At 32.8% G+C, this 26,350-nt stretch overlaps 1 protein-coding gene across 1 annotated transcript in view; it reads right to left on the bottom strand.

Annotated features, from left to right (window-relative positions):
- Nucleotides 1–26,350, bottom strand: part of LOC129952455 (homeobox protein aristaless) — a 73,959-nt gene that overhangs the window by 20,438 nt on the left and 27,171 nt on the right. Inside the window, exon 2 of the mRNA XM_056065040.1 lies at nucleotides 5,471–5,813. Within this exon, the coding sequence (XP_055921015.1) occupies nucleotides 5,471–5,745 (275 nt within the window). The 5' untranslated portion in view covers nucleotides 5,746–5,813. The remainder of the gene's footprint in view (nucleotides 1–5,470; nucleotides 5,814–26,350) is intronic.

The raw sequence follows: 26,350 nt of genomic DNA on the forward strand, positions 1-26,350 counted from the left end.
ATAAATTTATAAGGTGGCGCAACAGCTCGTAGAGGGCTTGTGACTTGCAACTATAAAGCATTTCTGTATACGAGTAATGTCAAGAATGATGGGGACCCACAATTCATATGCCGAAGCCGAACGACTTATTTGAGACTCTCACGACAAGATTCTTCTTGCGAGGTTTTTCCATTCCTCGCAAGAGGTATTAACCTTGAAAAAACTTTAGGTGAAACAGTCAGGGATTAAACCCTGCCTAATTGGCGTCCTTCGCAGAAACCACCACAAAAGTGTCCAAAGGGAAAGTACAAAAATTTATCAAACCTATTTTCTTCAGGAATTTTTTTTTTCAGTTATTATTTCGTTAATGGCAGGGTAAATGAAGAACAAGTAAAAGTGTATTACTTTATTTAAGGACGTATTAAGACTTTTAATAAATGAGGCGGGGGGTCACACACTCAACATAAAGATTACTTTTTGGGCACCGCTTAAATATATTCTTTAATGTTCTGTAAAGAAGGTGGACAAAATAAACAACATAATGTGTGTCTAAACCTTAAATTTTCATGTTTTAAGGCCTTAAGTGCTAATTTTAGTTATCAGATTTTTTAAGACCGCAATACCCCAGAAAGGCTTGGTCTACCTATTTAATTTGGACATTCCTAGTTTCCACATATGAAAGCATTGTCAGATTCCAATAGTTTTCGGAATATGCCATATTTCTGAGCTGAATTACAAATTTGTCAGAGGGTTTTTGGTGTATTTTACAATGTTAGAAGAAGTGTTGAAACGTAGCTCTTTTAGAAAAATAATATATTCTTTTCTTGTTAGCATTCCTAAAGATGCCAAAAACTCTAAAAAATATGGATATAGAAACCCAGAAAATGATAAAGTTTGCCAGAAAAATATGATCTTTTTTTCGTATGAAAATGAACGTATTTTGTTTGGACTCAATGTGCAGTATTATTAGAAATTATTATTGTTATCAGTCTGCTGTCTCGGAGTTGGAGCTAATGCTAGAGGACAAATTCTAACGAAATGCTGTTTTGCGTGAACCTTTTGAAAGTATGTAAAAAATAAAGGTAAACAAATAAGTTGGGAAGTATCTTAAGTGTGGCACTCACAAATTACATTCTGCAGAATATCTTTCCACTTCTCGAGAGATTCTAAGCTTTTATATTATAAATTTATATATTATGAAACCTTCATTATGTTTTTCAATCAGCCATTAGTTTAACGAAAGTGTCACTTTTGCCGTTTTTTTGGGAGATTTACACCTGTCGATCGCTAATAGGAAACGCGTCTTGTTTATACTTTGAAAACGGAATAGTTGTGGACACACTCACATAGACATTAAAATATACACAGAAGAAGTTTTCGAGGAAAATAAAAAACTAACTACAGCTTCCAATATTTTTCAGAACTGTTCTTAGAAGACTTGTTGAATCTAACTAGCTCAGAAGGATCGCAAGACTGGTGCCCTTTCTAAGGAAAAAAATATAACATCGCGGTTTAAATTCGCCCACGATCATTTTGAATTGTGTGGTCCAAAAGGAGGCTAAAAGTGGAGGAATGTTTTGTGGATGGACGAAACAAAGATAAATTTGTTCGGAAGTGATGGCAGACAAACCGTTAGAAGGCTTCCTTTGAAAGAACTTTATCCCAAATATATCCACAAAATGGTCAAGAATAGTGGAAGCAGTATCATACTTTGGTGTTAATTTTTAACTTCCCATAGGAAGTTATTGTAATGGGTCCGATTTGTCAAATTGAAAATTTTGACATTTCTCGACGTTTCAAGGTCCCTAGAGTTGAAATAAACGATTTTTAGAAAGATGTCTGTGCGTGCGTGTGTACGTACGATCGTACGTCCGTACGTCCGTACGTTCGCGACGTTTTTTCGTCGTCCATAGCTCAAGAACCAGAAGAGATATCGACTTCAAATGAATTTTGTTACACAGATAATAAGGCAGAAAGATGCAGAAAGGGCTCTCAAGAAAATTGCGTGGTTGGTTTTTTTACCATAGCAGTTTGAAAAAAAGGTGAAAATTTTGGTTAACCCTAAATATCTTACGAACCAAAAACGCTAGAGACTTAAATTAAATTTTATATAATATATTGTAACATGATACCAAACACGTATATTTTTTGAAAAAAATCAATATAACGGTTTTTTTTAAATCAATAAAACTGAAAAAAAAACTGTCACCTTTAAATTTTACGACTGAAATATGATTTCATCTCTAAAACAATTTTGTGCAACGAAGAATAATGTTTTTGACATCTGACAAAATTTTGAGAAAAATCTAATTGACAATTTTTTTATAAAAAATAAAAATCTAAAACAAAAACATTACTCAAAGTTCGTAAAAATTGAATATCGATTCAAATATCTTTTCAAAAACTTGAAATTTAGGCTTCAAGCTTATTTTATCTTATAAGAAATATTGTTTTCAACATTTTGAAAAATGTTGAGAAAAATCGAATTGACAGTTTTTTTACAAAAAATAAAAACCTAAAAAAAAAATGTATAAAAGTTGGTAAAAATTGATTTTCGACACAAATATCTCTTTAAAAATTTTAAATATTGGCTTCAAAGTAATTTTATCTCATGAAAAATATTGTTTTCAATATTTGGTAAAATTTTTAAAAAATTCTAATTGACAGTTTTTTTTACAAAAAATAAAAACCTAAAAAAAAAATTATAAAAGTTGGTAAAAATTTACTTTCCACTCAAATAGCATTTCAAAAATTAAAAATATTGGCTTCAAACTTATTTTATTTTACAGAAAATATTTTTTTCGATATTCAGTAATTTTTATATAAAAATCCAACAGTCCGTTTTTTCATAAAAAATAAAATCTACAAAAAATAGTACGCAATTTTGGTAAAAATTGATACGAGTACATATAGACAAACTTTTAAGCAAGACAAATCGACAGACGGGATGGGAAGTTATCAGTGTGGGTCGCATCCCAGCCTCTTTTTTTTAGAATGTTTTTGGAAATTGAGCCCGAAAAAAATATATTAAAAAAAGCCATACACTTCTTCATATCAGATATCAGGAAAATAGAACAGATTTTCCTAGGAAAAAAGATCACATTTTTCTAGAAAACTTTCTCATTTTCTGCAAAGTGTTCTGCGCATCGATGGAAATGCACTCAAGAGCAATATATATATATATTATTTTTGGAAAAAGATACGTTTCATTACAATTTCTAACCAAAAGCCATCTAACCTATTATAATTTATGGCATATTTAGAAAACTAGGGAGTTGTCCAAATTAAATAGTTAGTTAGTCATACTCGTATCTTGCAGTGTTTTTAAATAATCTTATAATTAAAGTTGTTACTTAAGCCCTTGAAATATGTAAATGTAAGGTTAAGATACACATTATGTTACATACACTTTGTCAGCCTTCTTTGGAGAACATTTTTAAACGGTGCTCAAAGCCTTATCTTTATGTTAAGTGTGTGAAAAAGTTTACCAGAAATTTTATCCCTTTTTTTAAAAATATCATATGAAAAATTATCTGTTTTTGTTTGATGTTTTTTCTTGGGAAGCAATTTCTGGGAATGTATTACTGTCATTTTGAGTCTGCTTTCTCGTAGATTTGAGCTGATGCAAGAAAACTGCAAATAATTTGATCAAAAAGAATTCAACAAAATTTAAAATTTCACAAATTAAAAACAGACAATCCAAAGTAAGAAAAAAACTTGAAAAGAATTGGCATTTTCAGCAATTTACTAGACTTAAACATTTATGCCATAACGACGGTTCATAAATGTCATTCTTTCTCTGGCTGCTTTGGACTTTCTTAAGCCCTTTAAAGTAGTTTGCCCGGAAATTATTTATCTTTATCAGGGCTATCTGTCGGTTCGCATTTGGATAGTTTTCTTTTTGAGGTAAATGGTGGTATCCTTCATTTTTCATAATCAGGACTTTTTACTTTTCAAAGAACCAGATATTCTCTGTACTGCTCAAGAAATTCGATCCAATTCTTCTAAATTCATTATTATTAAAAAAAAGTCAGCAAAATCAATATGTTTTTCAGAATGTTTGTTTTCATATGAGCGGTTGTACAGATTTTCATGCTTACTCAACAAAATATCTGCACAAGTCGACGAACCTGAGCGAATATCAAAATTATTTTGATTTTTACACACAGTCACACGACCGGATTGAAAAGCGGGGAGCCCCCAATAGAGACTTCGGAAAATTTTTGTTTCAAATTCAAACTAGTAAACACTCCTTAACAACGATATCTTGGAGCGATTCAACGCTGCAAACAAAATGTTGAAAGACCCTTAAATGATTCTTGAATCGGCAATGCGTGCACTAGAATCATTGAAATCATTTGTGGAATCCACTCGAAATGATTTTGATAAATACGAGGAAGCAGCCAAAAAATATCCCATACTGATGAATGTGTACAATCACGCACCAGAACGAGAAATGTGAGATTGGATCCGCTCGTTTACGGGAAAGCACAAGACGCAAATCTGTCACCCAAGAAAAAGTACAAAGTATCCGCCTTCATCCCAGTGATTGACCACCACCTCTCCGTTTCTCTTACTGTAAGATTGCATGCCTATGAACCTGTACATTCGAGATTTGGATTCTTGAATCACATCGAGAAGATGGATGCTGAAAATTTGCACCATGCAGCACAGGAGTTGGTGAAAGTGTATCCGGATGATTTAAAGCCTAGTCTTGGTAATGAGTTGGTTCAATTTGTGTCTTTGATTGACTCATATAAAAAGGAAAAGAACTATGGAACAGATTAATCGCAGGAACTATTTTACTACCAAATTGTCGAAAATCGAAATTTAAGAGCTACATTCCCAAACTTCGAAATTGCATTGAGAACGTATTTGGTTTTGATGGTAACAAAAGAGCGCTCATTTTCAAAAATGAAAATTATAAAAAATAGGCTTCAGACCACATTGAGCATTGAAAGCGATTTACTCCGAAAACTGGATTTCATAGACATCATCAACGATTTTTCGGACAAAAAAGCTCGAAAAGTTCTGTTCGTTAACCCGTACATTTAATTTCAGATAATTTTTTTTTTCGTTTATACATATACTCGTATGTGTTTGTTCAATACTAAAGGAATCTTCTTGGTTTTACAATAAATTATTTATTGAAAAACTCTAGTAAAAAAAAAGGTTTACTTTTTTTTGTAAATAATTTGGGGCGAGGGGGCCTCCGTACCTTTATTGCCTCTGGAAATCTAAATCCAGCCCTGCACAATCAATTGTAAAAACGCAAATTTAAGTATTTTCACAGGACCATAATCAGTGGAATAAGGACACTCATTTTGTTGACTTGCTGTATACTTCGGGGGATATAATAAGCATAAAATAGAACTTAGAAAATAAAAAATGTCCTTTAATAATTTCCAATAACATATGAAGTAAAGCTTAAATTAATTTAGCCATTTTAGCATTTAAAACGGCTTAGTAAAAAGAAAATTTGTATACTAACCTTGTAAATACATCTGGATAATGAGTTCTCGAAAATGATTTTTCCAATTCTTCCAATTGGAAACTTGTGAATGTGGTGCGATAACGACGCTGTTTTCTTTTTGGAGCATACTCATCAAGTTCACCGTCACTATTTGCATCGGAGATGGGACTATTTGTACCGCCACTTGCTGTAGTTGAAAGAAATGTTATCGAATGGTCAGGAGTTTTGTCCTGATGTGATAGTTTGGGTTCTTTTGGTAAGTCTTCCAGTTTGACTCTCTCCGATATGCCCATAATAGGGGGCAGTGCACATAAAAGAGGACTTATGTTTGCAGAAAAATATTTCCTGGGGGAAGATTATTCTGTAACAAGATTTATTTAAGTTTTAGTTAATTTTAATCAGAAGGTAATTTTTATTATAAAAACATGATTTTTAATATAAGTATTGTCAGATTATAGGCAGTTTCTACTGTTTTTAGAAATTGAAAACTAGAAACAAGAGTAACTATTAATAATAAAGCCATTACTTAAAGGTCAATAACTGCAAGATTTTAAGATAGCTAAATACCATCATCAACCCAAGGATGTAAAAATGAGGGTTTCACTTATTAATAAGATATAGCGAGCTGGAAATTCATTCATACCATGTGCAATATTATAAGCCTGGGAGCTTGCTTCACTATTAGGTGTTATATTTATATTAATAGAGAATGAAATGCTTAGGGGCCCTGGACACTTTTGGAAAATGGGGCCCTGTATGAGTATATAGAAATGTTATGTTGTGTAATAAAGGTATACAGAAAAAATTACATAACTTTGAATTGATATTTACTTTTTTAATTTTTTAAATAAATACATATTTTTAATTCATTAAAAAGAAAAATAGTTATTGCAGCATTTAAAACATAAACATAAACAATGTAAAAATAAAACAAAAAATAAATATTTCATATAAAAATTCAAAAAAAAAACCGTAAGGGGCTTCTTTTAGGTTTGCCCCACGTTGGGCGCCAATTGTAAGGGGGTTGAGTATAAGGTCTTATAGTAAGGGTTAGTCTGTTCGGGAAAGAAGTGTTATCTGTGCTGTCCGAAGAATACAGCAGACGCTAAAAAGGCAATAAGGCAAATGAACTTATTATTCGCTGCCGCTTTCTGTGCTGTCCAAGGACAACAGTAGACGCTCAACAGGGTATGATCCAAATGGAGTTGTTAGAGTCGATTTAGCTTTCTCATAGATTAAAATAAAAGACAAAGGTTTTGTTATAAATGATTTAACAAATATTGAAGTTTTATTCAATGAAAACTATAGTTAACTTAACATTTAATGAAGTAGACATAAAGAAAAGATTCAAACGTTGCCTAGGTGTGTGTGTTCAGAAGGCGGTGGAAGGAACACTCACACTCGAGTGTAACTCAAACTCCACCGTCCTCTGTGGGCGCCAATTGTAAGGGGCAAATTTTAAAGAAGACCCTTACAAAACAAAATTTAAATAACAGACAATTAAATAAGTTATTGAGAATGCAATTTAAAGAACAATATAGTAACACAGACTATATTTTTCAGGTAAAAGAAAGGAATATTTATTGAAGGGGTCTTCTCCTTGATTTGAGATTAGCAAAATCATTGATCAAATCTTCAAACCCATTGCCTCCGAGGATGTCGCTTTCGATTGATATCAGCGACAAACACGTCAATCTTTCTTGAATCATTGTAGTTCTGAGGTCGTTTTTGATTCTTTTTAACATAGAGAAGGAACGTTCCCCACTGCAATTTGGAAATTCATCTTCAATAAAGCTCTAGAATGTTGTCAGTTTTTTTATTTTCATGTCGATAATTTTCAAGTAGTCTTTTGAATTCAGGCATTCAGCATGTAGGTCATCTCCGTTTACATCTTCGGTGCAAAATATAGCAAAAGATTTGCAATTCTCTTTTAAGTCTTCTGAATCCAACGTTGGCCAATCTTCGTATACAAACCTAGTCGCTGTTTCAAATGAACGCTTAGTGTGTCGACAATGGAAAGAAAGGTTTCAATTTAAAATCTTTCTTTCCCAGTCAGAATTACTGAGGCTCCAAAGCCGTCAAAAAAAGTCTGGCGTGAGCTTCTACACCTCATCCTTTCAGAAAGGTTATATTTGGAACCCGGTTTTTTTGTCTGGCTGATGAATCAAAGTTATCAAAATTGTCCCTAAGCCCAATTATAAATTCATCTATTGCACTCAGCAAATTTATTGCAACAATCAGGTTAATATTTTGTTTTTGGAATTTTGTTTGCAAAGACTAAATGCTTCCTCTCTGGCCTCTCACGCCTGTCCTAAATCGTTCAATATATAGACATCAAAGCTTCTTTAATTTCTTGATTACCTTTATATAAGGCGCTTAGAGCATCAGCTCGCGCCGACCATCTTGTTTGAGAACGACTTTTTAAAACTTTTTTTCAACACACTCAATCGATGATAATATTATCGAAAAAAAGTTATAAAATTTTTGAATAATGCACATGATACAAGAAAAAAAAAATTAACATTTTTCTTTTATTCTTGCCTGCAGACCAGAAAACCTTCCTAATATATTTGCTGCGTTGTCGTAGCTTTTGGCCTCTGCAATCTGTTATTGAAATGTCATGATCTTCCAAAAACTTCAGTATGGTTTCCGCTAAATAATCAGACCTATGTTCGTTAACTGGAATAAAGTCCAAAAACCTTTCAACAGGCTCGTGATCTTTTACGTTACGAATAATAAATGTTAGTTGATCAACATGAGACAGATCGGGTGTACTATCAACGCTTATTGATAAATATTTTGAAATTTTGACTTCTTTTACAATATTGTTCAAAACCTGCCTTCTCAAGACATGAATAAATTCATTACAGATATTTGCTGAAAGATAACACGCATGACCTCTCCATGGACTTCCAAATTTGCTTAAATGATCAACTCAATGCATCCCAAATAATTCCCGTTATTGGAAGATCCGCGATTCTCATTGTCACCACGAAATCGAAGCCCTCTCGAAGCTAAAAACTTTACAACAGCTACAATCCGCTTCAACACATTTCTCCGGTAACTTACTTCATTTTAATGTTGTGATATTAGTTCGGTATCTACTCTACCTGCTAGTGTTAGTAGTGCTTTGTAGGCCACCATAGATTGTCTATGGGCAGAACTGCTTTCATGTGACATAATTATTTCATTGATGTGTTTTAATTTGAATATAATTTCGCAGGGAATGTGATTTAAATTGTTCAGCGAAAGTTTTTGTTAATGCATCTAAAATTGTATCGAAATATTTTTTTTTCCTGAAAATAGACCAATATAGGTTAAGTTATGTTTCAGCAATTTGGGGGCCCCTAGTGATTTCGGGGCCCTGGGCCTGAGTCCAGTGGTAAACAGGGGTCTGGTCAGATTCCTAAAGACTTTTAGTCAAAAATTAAGAAAAAAAACTTTACACTTCAAAAAGTGTCGCATGCTACGGAATATCAATTTGAACGAAAACATTTTCGATCTCTATGTAAGCACTTCTTGCTTAAGAAACTCTTCCGTTTAACCAGGCTCATCTTTATAGATATAAGTTACTTGGTGAATTAGATAAAGTTATCCATGCAGCTTGAATAAAGCATTTTAGTTATCGGTGTATTCACAATAAAAATCAAGATCAAACTAGAAAACAATGAATAAAAGGGAAGAACGTTTTTTAGAGTTGCATATTCAACATAATTTTTAGGATCATTGGAGTTTTATTTTTGATTTTTTGCTCTATAATCATAACAACAACATTACTAATTAGAATTTTAACAAAAAAGAAAAACAATTTATCTTTTATCGAATATGACAATTTTTGTTTTTTTTGTGACTTTGGAGCTCTGGCAAACCTTTCTGGCCCCACTGTTCAAATATGTTTTATTTTGTAATCGAATATGAAATGCCATTTCCATGTGGCTTCATACTTTGTTCGTAAAATTGTAAATTATCCAATTTCTTCAAAAATAGATTAAAATTTTGTCAAGCTTAAAAACTTTACTAATAAGTCCCTTTAAAATCTTAAAGAAGTTCTCAATTTTAAAGATTAATTGAAGAATTCTAAATAACAATGGATAAATCATCTTTTTCCATTTTCTGTGTACTAACATCCAATAGCATTGAGATTTTGAAGAAATTTAAAATGGTTATAAATTTATAACAAAGAATATAAAGTTATACCAAGAGGTATTTATTGCACCTGAAAATAAAATCTAATTATGAAAGTTCTTTTATTTAAAGAATGCATTCTTTTGGGAATGCAATCTTTAGAAATCACTTATTGATTTCAAATAAAGATTGGAACTTGTTTGTTTCAACTAAAGATTTTAACTTCAAATTTGGCAATCACTAATCACCTTGAAAAGACTGCAATCATTTTATCTCCAATCATTTAAATGTAATCAATTGATAGCAATCATTTGAGACTTCATGAATCCACTTGAAGTCTTTGCATTCTTTTGAAGACTTTTTATTCATTCGAAGTAATTTAATTCTTTTCAAGTCTTCGCATTCACTTGAAGTCTTCGTATTCTAAAGTGGATTTTTACTGCACAAAATATTTAGAAGTGGACCATACACCTCGCACTCCAATTTTCGGTGTCGCACACTGAGTTTCGATGTCAGACATCAAAAGATAAAAATCAAAATTTCAAAAGTGTGTTGTCTAATTTCACTTAAGATCAGAGCCGGATTTAGAGAACCAGAGGCTTCGGGGCAATAAGGGAGCGGATGCCCCCTCGCCCCAAATTATTTTCAAAATAAAGTTAACCAGTTTTTTGCACTCGAGTTTTTCAATATTTATTATTGTGAAACCAAGTAGATTCCTTTAGTATTGAACAAACACATATAAATATAAACGTAAAAAAGAATTATCTGAAATTAAATTTTAGGGTTAAGGAGCGGAACCTTTCGATATGTTTTCCCCGAAAAATCGTTGATGATTTCGTTGAAATCCATTTCTCCGAGTAAATCGCTTTCAATGTTCAGGAGAAAAAGCTTCGATAGACGGTTTTGTCCCATCGTGGTCGAAGCCTATTTTTTATAATTTTCATTTTTGAGAATGAGCGCTCTCCGGTACAATTTGTTACCATAAAAACCAAATAAGTAAGTTATCAATGCAATTTCGAGGTTTGAGAATGTAGCTCTTAAATTTTGATTTTCGAGAATTTGGTAGTAAAATAGTTCCGGCGATTGATCTGTTCCTTAGTCATTTTCCTTTTTGCATGAGTCAATCAAAGACACAAATTGAACGAACTCATTACCAAGACTGGGCCCTAAGTCATACGGATACACTTTCACTAATGCCTCTGCTGCAGGGTGCAAATTTTCAGCATCCATCTTCTCGATTTGATTTAGGAATCCAAATCTGGAACGTATGCAATCTTTCAGTAAGAGAAACGGATATCTGGTCAATCACTGCGATTAAGGCGGATACTTTGTATTTTTTTCTTGGATGTCAGATTCGCATCTTGTGCTTTCTAGTAATCGAGCGGATCCAAATTCACAATTTATCGTTCCAGTGCGGGTGCGTGATTGTACATATTTATCAGTTTGGGATATTTTTTGGCTGCTTCATCGTATTTATCAAAATAATTTCGAGTGGATTCCACGAATGATTTCAATGATTCTAGTGCACGCATTGCCGATTCAAGAATCATTTTCGGGTCTTGTAACATCTTGTTTGTAGCGTTGAATCGCTCTAAGATATCGTTCCAAAATGTTGTAAGCAAAGCAGTTTCGATGCCACTCATCTTCTGTAGAAGGTGCGTTGCTTCATTCCTCATGATGTCTGTTTGCTCTTTACTGAAAGATATGCTGGTTAAAGCTTCTTCGATTTCCGAATAGCCGTTGACTAAGGCTTTCGTAGCTTCAACTCGACAAGACCAACGAGTGTCGCTGAGCTTTTTCAAGACTAAAAACTGGCCACTTTTCTTCTACGATAATTTCTCAATCAGAAGTCGGTGCCGCTCTGTGCTGGCCGTGAAAAACGTGTACAAATTCTGCACGAAATCAAAGAAATAAACAGCTGATATACAAGAGTTAGCAGCTGCCTTTCTCACTAAATTCTGAGAATTACCACAGTAAAATCCAAAATAAGAGCCGGCATCCCTTTTATTTGCCACTCATGTTTTCAGCATTGTCATGATTAGAGTAAACAAATATAGATCAATGTACTGTAAGCTGTAGGTAAAGGTAAAAGAGAAACAAAAAAATAGATATCAAAGGAAAAGATGTTTACTAGTTGGAATTTGAAACAAAAATTTTCCGAAGTCTCTATTTTGAGGGCCCCCCGTTTCCAGACCCCTTAATCCGGTCCTGCTTAAGATTGCAAAAGATTGCAAAGACTTCAAGTGAATGCAAGGACTTCAAAAGAATGCAAGAAGTCTTAAATGATTGCAATCAATTGATTACAGTCAAATGATTTGAGATTGCAAAATTGCAAAGAGTCTCAATCTTTATATAAAAATTGAATGATTGCATTCGTTTTAATGAAGTCATAAAATATTGCATTCAGAAAAGATTGCATTCTTTTCAAAGACATATAAATCCTTTGTCCGAATCATTCTTCAGAACTCATTTGTTTATGCTGTTGTACATATTTGAAACCCACCCCATCAAATTTCTCACATTTTTTGAAAATAATATAATTCGAAAGTCATACTTAACGTCATATTTTGACGCTTTGGATTAAAGAAGTCGTTTGATCGTCATATAAATATGCAAACATTGGGCTTCCAAATTGTTGGTGCTTAAACAATGATATGAAATGGAAATATTTTATCCAGTATATTATTAAAAACTCCTTTCTAAGAAACCACACCATCAGTTGTATCCATTACACTGGGATGTCACCACACCACTGTATGCAGGATATACCATCCCCATCGCCATCACCATCGACCTCCCAATTGACGACTATCCTCTTCTAAAAAAGATATTCAAGTCAATGTTCAGTGGCTTGTTTCTTTAGACAGTCGAACTAGTGAAAACGTGTTCTGTTTTAATGAATGCCTTATTTTAAAATGCAAGATGCAAGAACAGCACCTTCGCCATGTTCTCCACACTCAATTTAGTTTCTGAATCCCATGAGGTATTGGCAAAGTGAACGCGTATATATATGGCAGGTATAGGGCTGGACTGGGCTTCAGGAAAGAGGAAGAGTCTTCTGATTTGAAATTCATTATTTTGCACAAACAGTAAATTAATTTATTACTTTTTGCCATTGAATTCCACAACTCAAAAAACGCATTTTTTCTTCATTTGTCAGTAACATTAATTTGTAATTCGAATTATATAAAAGCCAAGATCCAACATCGGGAATATTCAATTAGAGTCTTGGCTTGGCTCCATCCAGTCAGCCTCAGCCATAAGCCAATAGCTGGCTGGTGCTTCGCGACCTGCGCCCGCCAGCTCGTTGATAATGACAATGTTTCTTAATAATGAATGCAAATTGAACACAGTTTCGTACTCTGGGCTGGAATGATGGTCTTCTGTATAAGCTCAGCTGCAAATCGAACGATTTAATGGTCACATCAGCCAAACTGAAGTCGTTATTTACACATTTGATTTATTTAACTCCTGAATTTAGTTTTCCCACTTTAAGCAACTGATTGAGTTGTTCGGAGTAATTGGTCTTTTTTCCAAAACTTGATCGTTGTATCGTTAATTATGCAAAAACCTTTACGAATACCTCTGCCAAGTAGGCGGATATTGTTACCGTATAAATTAATTTACACGCGTGCTAAGCATGTTCCTATTAAGCAATTCAGTTGATTCTGATGCTGATGCATGGAGACGACCAGACCAATGGCCTGGCCAATTCGTGGACGTTCGACAGTGGATGGTAGATGGTAGACGAAGACTTTCTGCCCTGAGAATTGACTGAAACGTGTATCAATGCAATTGAGTAAACTTAGTGCCTCACATTTCTGCATGTTTGCTTCTTCTGCCATTGTCACAATCGCTGTTGATGACAATTTATGTAGGTAATTAATGTTGCGAAAAGTTTTTTCTCACGTGAAATGCGCGCAATGGCGAAATCATACGCATTTCTTTGTGAATTTGTGAAGTAACATGCGGGGAATTAAGTTCTTGAGCAACCTAGTCTTAAAAAAGGCATATCCATCAATCCGTATACATTATTTTGTATGCATGTACAAAATCACTTATGTCCAAATTGGTTGAGTGTGAGATGACGATGCACATCACAAATGGGTTCTCTGAATTAATTATCAATTTGTTTAGCCAATAAAGTAAGTTTTTAGGCCTTAACTTGAGCAGATTTTCCAAATTTGGAAAATGTTTATATACATATATGTATATATTGAGACAAATCAGTTCTCCGAAATAGGAGAAATATACGCTTAAAGAATATCAATGCAGCTTCCAACTCCTATGCTTTGTAGGTAATTAAAAGAGTAAAGTAAATGATCAACAATAATTAGCACTGGATAAAGTTGTCACCGCAAGGGTTAACTTTAACACAGTTTTGTTAAGATTTATTTAATAAGAATACGATTACTTATATGTATACTTAAATTTAAAGAATGAGGATAAAAAAATAACATTGCATTGAATAACAATTTAAGAAAAACAATAAAAAAATGTCTTCCTCTATTTTATTCAGCGAAAACATTAACAAGCTGTGTGTTTAAATTTGATATATTTCCCATAGAAAAATATATATTACTATATTTTCATCTTATCTTTTATTTTTACCTAAGATTTAGATTTATTTATTTCTTATAATTTACTCAGTAAGATACAATATCTTATAAATTAGAGTAAACATCAGTACCTTAATACTATAAGTATATTCGTTATACAATTGCTCAAGTGACATTTGATATTTAATTCAAGAACAAAAATGAAAAAAAAATCTTTTTATATCATAAGTATCTTAAACATTAGAAAAGGAAAAATAATTAAGCATATCCTTAAAATGTTAAAAAATTAATACAAAAAAAAAAAACAAATAGAAAAATTATCAACATCAAAATCTCTCAAAAAATTCTCTGAGCACTCCTCGAAACCGGGTCGTACTTCGAGGGAGTGAATTCCATAACCGAAAAGCATACACATAAAACTGTAGTAAATATGAGCAGCGTATTGGGATAAGATCACAAGATCTACTAGATTGTGGGAAAATAATTTTATTAAATAGGTATTCCGGTTGACGTGATTGTAAAACATTGTGAAGCAAGGTTAAAGTTCTGTGTTTGAATAGATTTTCCAGAGTGATGCCTTATAAAGATTTAGAAAAGTGAGATATGTGGTCATATTTCCTAAGCCCATACATAAACATAACGTGCTATGCTATTGAACGCAACTTTAAGTCTGCGCTTGTGCTCATAGTCACAGTTACTGAAAACTTCACAACAAAATTAAATAAATAATGAGAAGTTCAAACCATACGAAGACCACCATACACCTTTCCTAACGTTAGTCTTATTTTAAACGTTACTCCCAAATTTTTCGCCGAATCAACGAAACCAATTGCAGTATTGCTCAGATAAATTGTCGGAAAATAGGAAGTATCAATGTTGATTCTAGAAATTACTAAGCACTTCGATTTTTTAGGATTCAAACAAAGGTCGTTTTTACGGGACCAGACAACTATTTATCCACATCCTCATTTACTTCGTATGCGCCATTCTCCAGCATTCCAAGTGAAAAACTATTATATAATTGTACATCATCCGCATACATGTGCAAGGAGGAGTTCAGCGAACAGGAAGGTAGATCGTTTATATACATTGAAAACAACAGAGGGCCCAAAATAGAGCCCTGAGGAACACCTCTACACAAAGGTAGAAATGAAGACATCGAGTCGTTAGCATACACTGCCTGGGACCTATCAGTTAAATAAGAAAGAATGATTTTCAAGCTTTTTACAAAGTGTGATACGATTGACGGTGTCGAATGCCTTAGAGAAATCTAATAGAGTTAGAATGGTAACCTTATTATCATCGACAGCCACTCTTATGTTTTCCACAATCTCAATTAAGGCTATGGTACAACTATGCTTAGGTCTAAAACCTGATTGGTTGATGCATATCATTCCATTGGCACTAAGAAAACCCCTTATTTGTATATTCATTAGCCTTTCCAAAGCCTTGGAAAGGAACGGTAAAATAGATATTGGTCGGAAATCATCACATTCACGATTTTTATTAATAGGTATAACCTTGGCTTGTTTCCAAGCCGCGGGAAATGTACTGGTCATAAGAATAGAGTTGAATATATGAGTTATGTATTTCAGTACATAGGGCAATATGGCTTTCAAAAAAACTGGATGCAGGCCATCAACAACGACGGAGGTAGACTTTATGGCTAAGATGCTTTGTAAAACGTCAGTTTCATCAACGGAAGAGAAACTAAAACCAGACCTAGAAAGTCCGTTTAACGGTGTTTCAAATAGTTGTGACTCATCCATTTGGTTCTCAGAGTATGAGGCATTTAATGTAGTGAATTTGTGGTTAAGTTCATTACAATCAATTGATGTAGCAATTTCTTTGAGTTTTTTCCAGAACTTCTCTTTGGCAAGAGATGGGTTTAATTTAGGAGCATAAAATCATTTTTTGGATTCACGTATTTTGCTAATTACCTTATTTCTCAGAACTTTGTATATATTATACAATTCATCAAGCCTAAAAGTCTTCCAGCGTCTGTATGCTAGGTTACGTTCTCTTACTAGAGACTTAATATTGTTATCAAGCCAAGACTGGTTTTTATTACGGCATTCTTTTGTAACAAGAGGGACATGTGAATTGAAGATATAATTTATATTATGAAGAAATTGTACTTGGTCATCAACACAGATAACATACCATACATTTGAAACCACTCAATTGAATTCAAATCATATTCTAGCTGCAGTTTTTCAACATTGTTGAAATCTCTTTAGCTAAACGTAGAAGATTATTGCAGAGGCCAACATTCAAACGTTAGGTAAATTACATCGTGTCGAGAGAAACAGAAAGCAGAAAGTTGGTCATAAAGAAGAACTTTATATAAATGACTCACAAAAAACATATCCAGTAAGGTACTATTGTATCTTGTAAAATTAGTTGGGAAATAAATTAAGTGATTTCATACTATCCGTGAGGTCAAAGCATCTGAGAACGTTATTATTAAAATCTCCTGAAACAATGACGAAAGGTGATACAAAAGATAACTCATCAATTACTGAAAACAATGGTGCTAAATCAATATTAATATGTGGACGATAAACTGATCCCAACAGAATTTTATTGTTGTTACATTTTATCTAAATGAATATAGATACTCAACTGCACTACCTGCAGGACTCTTACGTATTAACCTGCAATTTAAATGATTAAGTGCAAAAACTGCAACGCCCCCACCTTAACGACCGCTTCTATCGCAGCGAAATACATTATAACCTCCATATCAACTACAGAATTAGGTACTACAACCAGGTTTCACAAACACAAGTTACGTCAATTTCAGAACTTACGAACAAATATGGGAACTCGTCCAACTTGGGACTTAAACTTTGAGCATTAATATGACAGAACTTAAGCCCAGAACGCTGTCCACCCAAAACGCGAATCATTGACCGCGTAGAATCAAAACAACTATCGAAAACATACTCTATTAATATTGTTAGGATAAGGATTAATCATTGTTAAAAAAGTTTAAATGACATGGACCCATAGTGGTTCAGTACAAGGGAAAAGTCCTAAACTGCATGACTAGATTAAGAAGAAAGCTCAGAAACGCCTAGAAGAAGATAATGATGATAAATTTATATTTTAAAATATTGAGATTCATTATTTACAAAAACAATTTATATAAAGAAAGATTGAAATATCAGTTAATGGATAATAAAGAAAGGTAATCGTAAGAAGTTAAGCTTTATATAGAAAAAAAAAGAAAGAATAGCAGAAGGCTTTATTAAAAAGGAATAGAAAAAAAATTACTATCGATGGCTTAGGTTCGTCTTGTTAATCAGCTGTTCTTGTTGTCATCAATGATTTCTTAGCAATATCAGTTAGAGCATCAATGTTCTCTACCAGAAGAAATTTATCGTTGCGGTTCTTTTTAACGTAAACAAATCCTCTCATTGTAAATGCCGAAAACAATTTACCATCATTTTTTATCTTAATTGCGCTCTGCAAAATTGATCTGTTTTTAGTTGTTAGACGTTCGTGCATAAGCACAGGGCAATCAGAAGAATGTCCAAAGTCACGGAGACAGTGTGCTTTTTTTTGTTTTAGTGCGGTGGTTTGCTATCGATCGAAGTACAGTGCCTTTGTCGCGTGGTGTGCTTAAAATTGTATACAGTTTTAATTTTACAAGTATAATTGAAAGTTTTTATCATTTTGAATATACATACATACTTACAAAAATTAAATTAAATAAAAAATTATTAGTTTTGATTTAAAATGTATGTTTTACAATTGTAGTTCTTTAAGATTAGTAGCTTTACTTTAAAATTTTAGAATGGAAATTCAATATTATTGTTTTGATTAGTTATTTGTATAAGCCTTTCCCAAGGTGGCCTGTATGTATGTCTCGATTTTTTGCATCATTGTACCAGTTTTTTATCGCTTAAGGATCGCCACTGCAATAGGTATTCTAATAACTTAAACATGAATCCAAACGTTATTAAGTCTATCAAAAACAATGTAGCACAAATAAAAACAGAGAGTACAGGGCTTTAATTTAGAATTCCAAAAGCAATAAGATGAGGAGATGAGGAGATAAGATAACCACTTTCACCACATCCATTTAGTGCAGTTTTTGAGAATGCTTTTTAAAAGACGAACTCGAAGACATAATAATATGTTATATCAGAATACATGAACAAATCCTAAACAACCCAATATTTGCAGACGATTTAGTCCTTATTTCTTCAAGAGCAGTAGGAACTTATGTACACATAAAGGAGATGACAATAGAAATCACTATCATATGAAAAATATGGACGGAGACAAAATTTAATATGTGGAAGATTACTTATAATTAAAACAAATATAATCCTTAAAGGACGAAGAAAAGAAAGAAATCTACAGACGCATCACAAAGAGCTGGAAACAATTCTGGAGCCTCAAGCAGATTGTAGAGCTCTGCGGCGAACGCAAGTGGGGGTTTTGGGGGTTAAATCTGACCCCCCCCTACCTACAAATTTTAGAATATATGCAGTAATCAAATATTCTTTATTGTTCAAAAGAAAAAAAACACAACTGGTACAAAATTTATTACAACTCCAATTCTCAAACTTAAAATTTTAATAAATACGGTGATAGAAATTGTGCACAAAACACAAACCTTCCAAATCAGAACAATAAATGTGTGTTTTTTTTGGTAAATAAAGAAAAATATTTTGCTTGTTTCCATTCATACTGACACTTAAAATGTTTTGTATTTTCATTTTCCAACACTAAGGTAGAAGATGAAGGGTTTTCAACTTTTTGTATGAAGCTAATTCAATTCGAATATTTGTACCTTCGTACGTTTGTACGTCCGTACGTTTGGAATACTATATCTCAAAAATCAGTTAAGTAATCAACTTCAAATGCATTTTGTTTTACAGATAATAACTTCAAAAGATACAGAAAGGACTCTTACAGTAATTAATTCGGAGTTTTTTTTACTAAGTAGTTTTAAAAAAGTGGAATTTTTGGTTGACCGAAAATATCTTACTTAGCAGATGCGCTAGTGACTTTAATTTAATGTTATATTAAGTATTGTAACGTTATACCGACTTTGAACAACTTTGGAAGAAAAAATCCAACAAAAACAAAAATGTTTGTCACCTGTTTTTCTTGCGAACAAAAAGTGATATTTACACCAAAATAATTGTTTTCAACTTAAAATAATGTGTTTGAAATTTGGTCAAATTTAAATAAAAACCTAAAAAAATACTACTGAAATTTGGTAAAAATTGATTTTCGACTCGAATATCTTGGCAATAAATAAAGGTATCGTTTTGAAACTAATTGTATCTTATAGAATATATTTTCCCTAACATTTAGTTAAAATTAAAAAAAAAACTATTCGATAGTGTTTTTACAAATAATAAAAATAATCTACATACAAAGAAGTACCTAAATTTGGTTCAAATTGATTTTTGACTCAAATATTTATTTTAGGAACAAAAACGATATTGACCTAGAACTTTATTCATCTTATACAAAATGATTTTACTTAAAAACGTAATCAAAAACAATTACACAGTTAGAAAACAGCTTAGATTAAATTTTTTGATTTCATACGCGTTGAATGTCTTTAAACCAAAAAATTGACTTACCAGGAATATCATTTGAAAATTTTTGGCGAGCACCCATCCGCTTTTTTTCAATAAATTACCGTGTTTTTTCCTATGATACAATAAGATACAATAATATAGTAAATAAATAATATAGTAGGTATCTAGTTACTATATTAAAATCTCAAAGTTTTTATTCTCCAGCGAACACACTCCAGGCAGATTTTAAGAAGTTTCATAAATTTTCCAATTTTGTCCGCTGAGGTTAGTAACAATTAAACAAACCAAATCAATAAAAAATTCACCGTCAATAAAATTTATTTACATCTGAATTGCTTGTAAGATTTAAACTTTTTCGAACCAAAAAATTAGTTGACTTGGAAGTAATAACGGATTTTTTTTGAAAATTTTTAGAATTTAACTATAAACAATTATATTTGTATATGATTTTCTTTTAAATTCTTAAGGATGCATTTTGTTTCATGGAGATTCAAATTGATTTAATAGGTTTCAACGTTGATTTACAAATGACGAAATGATACAGGGTGAACCAACAAAGGTCAACTTATTATACATTAATGGAAAGATAATTTATTACGTCTTAAAAGTCTATTCGAAAATTCCATCAAAGAAAATAAAGATAAGAGGAAATACTTATTGAATTGCTTGTAGTTTGCAAAATTTTGTTGAAATCTTATAAGAATACTTATCATAATATGAAATACCGAAAAAAAGCCGGTTATTTCATATCGTCCTTGAAGTTCGATCTCACATATTTGTGTGAAATGTATGGTTTTCCAATTTTCTTGCAACTTATACCAATGAATAATAAAGAATGGCGTTGTTTTAGTCAAGCTATGTTGTTTTTACATGAAAAACGCTTTTTTTTAACATGAAGTACTTAAATATTACATTTCAATATTACAATTACTTCATTCATATTAATTTAAATGCTCCTTTACATAAATTAGTTTTTATATGAAACCTTGATAATTTAATAATAGTTCCTATTGAACAAAAGTCATTTAAAATCAAAATGAAAAACGTTTTTTTTAGTGTAGCAATGTTGTTTTTACATGAAAAACGGTTGTTTTGACATGAATCATTTAATTTTCAAATAAACTTGAAAGTTAAAACAAAGTGAAAACAATATAATTTAATATAAAATACCTGTTAACATGTATTACAATCTTAGATTTAGAGGATTTAGCCTTAAATTAATATTTAGAAATATTAAAATAAAATGAAAGCGTGTTAAAGCAAAATGAAATCGAATGATTGAAAAATGCATCTTTTTTATCGAAATCAAGCATGTTGATTTTACATAGCGTTTTTTTTCTGTGTGTAAGGTTTTATTATTTACACAGCGATGCTCTCTTTCGCCATGTTTCTTATGGCTAAATATGAAAAATTGAAAACAAAAAATGTGTTTATGTTAGTTTTAACTGTAAATTAAACAAAAAATCTTTTAACTTAACTTTTTTCACTTCTTGAATTGTGACACAAGAATATTTTAGAACAAAATCAGCAGCCCTGTTTGTCTTTGTCGCCTTTTTTTCCCTATTATTTTTACGTGATGTCTCTCAAAATCAATATTTTTAACCATTTGAATGCGTTTCCGAATTTAAACATACCTTAATGTAAGACACAAAACAATATGAGTCATATTTTTACAGCCCTATTCTGCTATTCATCGGGAGGAATTTTTCTTGAATTGGCTCTAATTACTATTCTGCTGCTATTCGTTCGAAGTGAATCTGTGTATGTCGGTAACGTCGGTAATACTGCGCTGTATTGTTCTATTCACGTGAACGCATTTATTCTATATAATTCAGATCCTCATAAGAAATTAAGCGGATTTTTCATTTGATGTCTGGTTTGTTAATTGTTGTTAGCAAAATGTAAGTAAAAACTAATGTAGGTGCTTTAATTAATTTAGAATATTTTTTTATAAATAAAATGTTATTAACATTTTTAGGCCAAGAACGATACACAAGGAACAATTTGCAACAATTATTTCTGTAATGAAATAAAATATAGATATTGCAAAATAATAATGCAAGACGACAACCCGAAGACCTCCTAGAATTTTGGAAAAGCCTAAGAGACAGCCTCAAAGTCCTAGGACCACCAATGAAAGACGTGGCTGAGTTTTTTTTTGTACTTTCTAACATTTCTCCGAAGCTCTCTGTTTGACGATTCTCTTATTCCTTTGTTTACAATTGGAATAAAAAGTTCAATATACTGTCCATTTCCAAAAATCACACAAATTAAGGAATTGGATTTATTAAACTTAATTTTTGTATGAATCAAAACAATTTATCCAACATTCTCAAGATAGTCACATGAACAGCTGTTTACGTGAATGTCAAATTGGTTTAGGATAATGTAGTTCACCTGATGAATAGCACAATGCAAAGGCCGTGTGAAAGGGAATCAAACGGGTGAATTAAATATACTATTCATACTATATGAAAAGTAGAATAGGGCTAACAGTCATATTTTAAACCCGAGTCTATTTGAACTGGAGTCTAAAATTAACATATGGGTTAGACACAGCTGCTATTTATAAAGACTTTGCCAGCTCTGTTTAGTTAGAAACAGGTTTAAGGCATATTTTACTACAGTTTTGAAAATTTTCACTTAAACCTATACAAAATGGCTTGTAGAGGGTAATAAAATAAATTGCGTTAGCTGGAGATCCAAAATCTTTGAAACCCTTTAAACTATTTTGTTTGCTATTAGATGAGAAATTTCATGAAGTCGGACTGTTGGTTTTAAGACTTGGAAGGACGCAGAAACATTTTGTTAATTTTTTTTTATAATATTTAGTAGGTTAGTCATAAAATTGATACCTTTCATACATCTTCATCTATTTCAAGGGGTCCAATCAGGTTAAGTACAGCTTTCGTTTTTTGTTAATTGGTTGCATTCCAATACCAGCAAAATATTAAAATATTTATACACATACATAAGTCTTTTGGCATTTTATAATTTTTGTTTTTAAATCTTCAAATAAATTGTCTCGTAAATTAATTTACTCAGTTTGTTTAGTTTGGACGTTTAATATATGTATTTGGAAACAGGTTAATTGTAGGTTCCGTCGTGTTTACTTTTAGACTCCAGATTATTGTTTTAAAATGGATTTAAATTGTCTTTGAATAACATAAACTGAAGTTTAATTTAGCAAAGATAAAGTCAAAACTTATCAAGGAACTATGAATGTGACCCCATGTGTTCGGCCTAAAGGTTACTTCTAGTATTTTCATGACGAGTTTAATCCACGATATGCTTGAAAATGCGAAAATAAACAAAAGAGAACTGTGAAAGTAGGAAAATCTCACATCATCTTTTTGTTTCTGTAACTCATGACAGATGTCGAATTACTATAGCACTTCACTTTTGAAACCACAAAATGAATAGCCCGTTAAGAAAAATAAATACTGATCTAATCAGATACCGAGGTACTTCACTACACTTTAGCTCGCTAATGGCTGCCCGTGAAGATCAAGGATGACCATCTTGCGCCAATTCTTACACGTATCCGTCGTGGCCCCAGCCAACGGAGATCGGAACAGAATTGTCTCCGACTTCTGGACATTTATTTTCAGTTTCCAGTCGTCGCCATATCGCTGAATCTTGTCGAAATCACGCTGCAAGAGAATTCTAATAACTTCAACCTTTCGGGCCGTTCTGTCACCTTGTACACTTGCTGGAAAGCAGCTCCCACCGCCTCCACACCTTCCTTCTTCAATTATATAAAAGTCATCGTCAAAGATGGCTTCTTCTGGATCTATTTGTGCTGTCCTGAGTACGTCTCTGTTTTCTTCGGTTCTCTGGAGTTTCAGATTAGGGAGGTCATTGTCGTTCTTTTTCCTGAATATCTTGTTGATTTTAGGGAACATACTAGGGTCACTCGAATTAACTGACCGGATCTTGCGGTCCCAGTACTTGTTAATTGATAGCCTGTAGTTCTCCTTAATCAACAGATTGACATTTTTTATTGACAACTTCAGTGTCCTAACCTCCAAGTCGTGTGGGTCTGTCAGTCGTCTGTACAAGTTTTTGAGTCTTGTCAGTAAGCCACTCTTGTGCCTACGTAGTGCGTCAATAGTCGCGTTTCTGTAAGCGTCCATTTGGTTTTGTTCTTTGTACTTATTAATTGTCCGTTCCATCGTTCGTTTTATTGTTTTGTCCATCTGTTGTAAATGTTGGTCAATTTCTGTATTTGTCAGGTTTCTGTTGTTTGGTGGGGCTATGTCACTCGAACGAAGTTCTCTCGCTAAAGCGTTGGTGAAACGAGGCCAACGCATCTTACTGTAATTGTAAAAGTGCGTTGCAACGTATTCTTCCAATTCCACGCGTTCGTTCGGAATCTGCATTACAGCAGCCAGTCCGCAGTGATCACTGTCGTACTCGACTGTCTGTAAGCAGTTTCGAGGGTGATTACCCACTTTGTTTGTAACTGTCAGTCTGGTGTCGTACAGCAAAAGATCCAGAAAGGAGCCGCTTCTTGGATACGATGGCTTTTCAGTAGCCAGCAGGTCGACGCCATATTCAACGTTGTAAAGATTCATCACATTAAAAAGATGGTTACCTCTGGGATTATTATGTTGATTTCCCCAATCTTCATGTTTTGCGTTCAAATCACTGGCCAAGATGAAATAGTTTTCTTCCAAGCTCAGTTTCAGTTTCCTAAAAAGAATCTCGAGTTCTGCAAAGTAAGTAACCTGCGGAGCTCCAGCCGCAATCATATACATCCGCTTCCCTTGACTGAGAGAGATGCATACAACGCAAACCTCTAGCGTCTTGAGCTTTCGCAATTGATTGTTGTATATGACTTTATAATGAATGCCTTTTTGTATAAAGAGAGCGACCAACGCACTAACCATCATGCCACGGGTACTACTGAATTGAAGAAATTCTTGAGTTTTAAATACTACGAGAGATCGAATTTTGAATTTTATTTAGAACTTTATCAAGGAATTGGCCGTTAAAGTTTAAAATCGAAAGTTTGATCTACTCTCCCCACCCACCGAAGTCCTGGATACAAGCCTATAAACTCAAAGGATTCTTCATACAAAAATTGCTAAGTGTCTTCATAGTCCTACCTAATTGTTTGAAGAAAGTTTCTGGGATCAAAATCTACCACTCACATCATTTTCATGATTATTATATCCATTTGAAGCTCAAATAAAACGAGCACGATGACATTTTAATGTTAATGAGTTTATAATTTAATAATCCTCAAGAAATACTTTAAACAATAAAAAAATAAACCCAAATACAAAATTCTTGCATGACATATAGACCAATTACAAGATTGCTCAAATTCGCCGGTTTTATTTAAGAAAAACGCATTTATTTCTGCATTCAAAAATAACAAAGCAAACAACCTCTCCTTTCAGATAACATAATTAGTAAAACACCTTTTGTATAGCAATTCAACAGGAATGATAATAATATAAGAATTCGCGACCCAATGGCTAATTGGTTGTTTTTATTTTTATTTTTATGTTCTTTTGCTTAAACAAAATTATCGAAATGCCACTTTCTTTTTATATAAAAGAAACCTTAACTCAGAAGTTTAAAGCCAGCGGTACGAGCTCTATACACTGATGCCTTGCGCCTGCCACAACAACAATCTGAATTCTTAAATAACCTATGTTATTGGTCTTAAATTAATTTTAATTGGTCATTTATTTTTTTTTATTTCGTTCGTTCCTTTTGTCTGGCATCAAAATGCATTCAAAAATTTTGTTTCCAACTTAATTGTTTTATGTGATGATTTTCATTAGAAAAAGAAAATAACCAATGAATGAAGACGAATAAAAATAAACGTTAACGTAAAATAAATAAATAAAATAAAAGAAAAGAAAAACCTTATAAATGTGAAACACGCAACGCAGCAGGTGAGCGCGCAGTTTTATGATCGTCCTTCTAATAGAACCATAGAACAAGAAACAAGTAAAACTTGATTTGGAAACATTCGTACATATAGCTGAAGACTATAATCATGGAGATCCTTGCAACATCTGCGATCTGAAGACTGACTCGCGGATAAAAGTTATACCAAGCTGTCAGTATAGGTAAGGTATCCGTCCAAATCCAAACGTGCCTTCCTGCTCTCAAAAGGACGTGAATGTGAATTGTGACGTGATATTACACAAATCTGCAACCATCAACGCACGATCAACCCACACTTTTTTGAACTTCTACTTCCACTTCCACTTACACTTCCACTTCCACTTGCACCGACAAAATTTAATTTGATCGATAAGAAGAACTACATAAGGAACCAAGAAGCCCAAGTCCTAAAATCTAAACAATTTGGAGAATGTTCATTTAGTGGGGAATGTGAGTCATGATGATGTTGAGTTGATGTCGTTCTCGTATCTCAAGGCACTTTTGTTTTTGTGTCTCTTTCGGCGCAGAGTCAGAGGCACAGCAGTAAAACATTAAAACATTTACGACTGATAACCGCATTGGCGCCAAAACAATAATGAGCTTTACAATTCTTGTTCTTGATCTTGGTCTTGTTGTGTTCTGATTCTGATATTCTTCTCGTACGGCTTTCGGATGTCTGTTTGTCATGTTTTTACGAATGCATACATTAGTCTGGAGATTCGCTAGATCTTTTTTAT

This window comes from Eupeodes corollae, chromosome 3, assembly GCF_945859685.1.
Source record: "Eupeodes corollae chromosome 3, idEupCoro1.1, whole genome shotgun sequence".
Taxonomy (NCBI): Eukaryota; Metazoa; Arthropoda; class Insecta; order Diptera; family Syrphidae; genus Eupeodes; species Eupeodes corollae.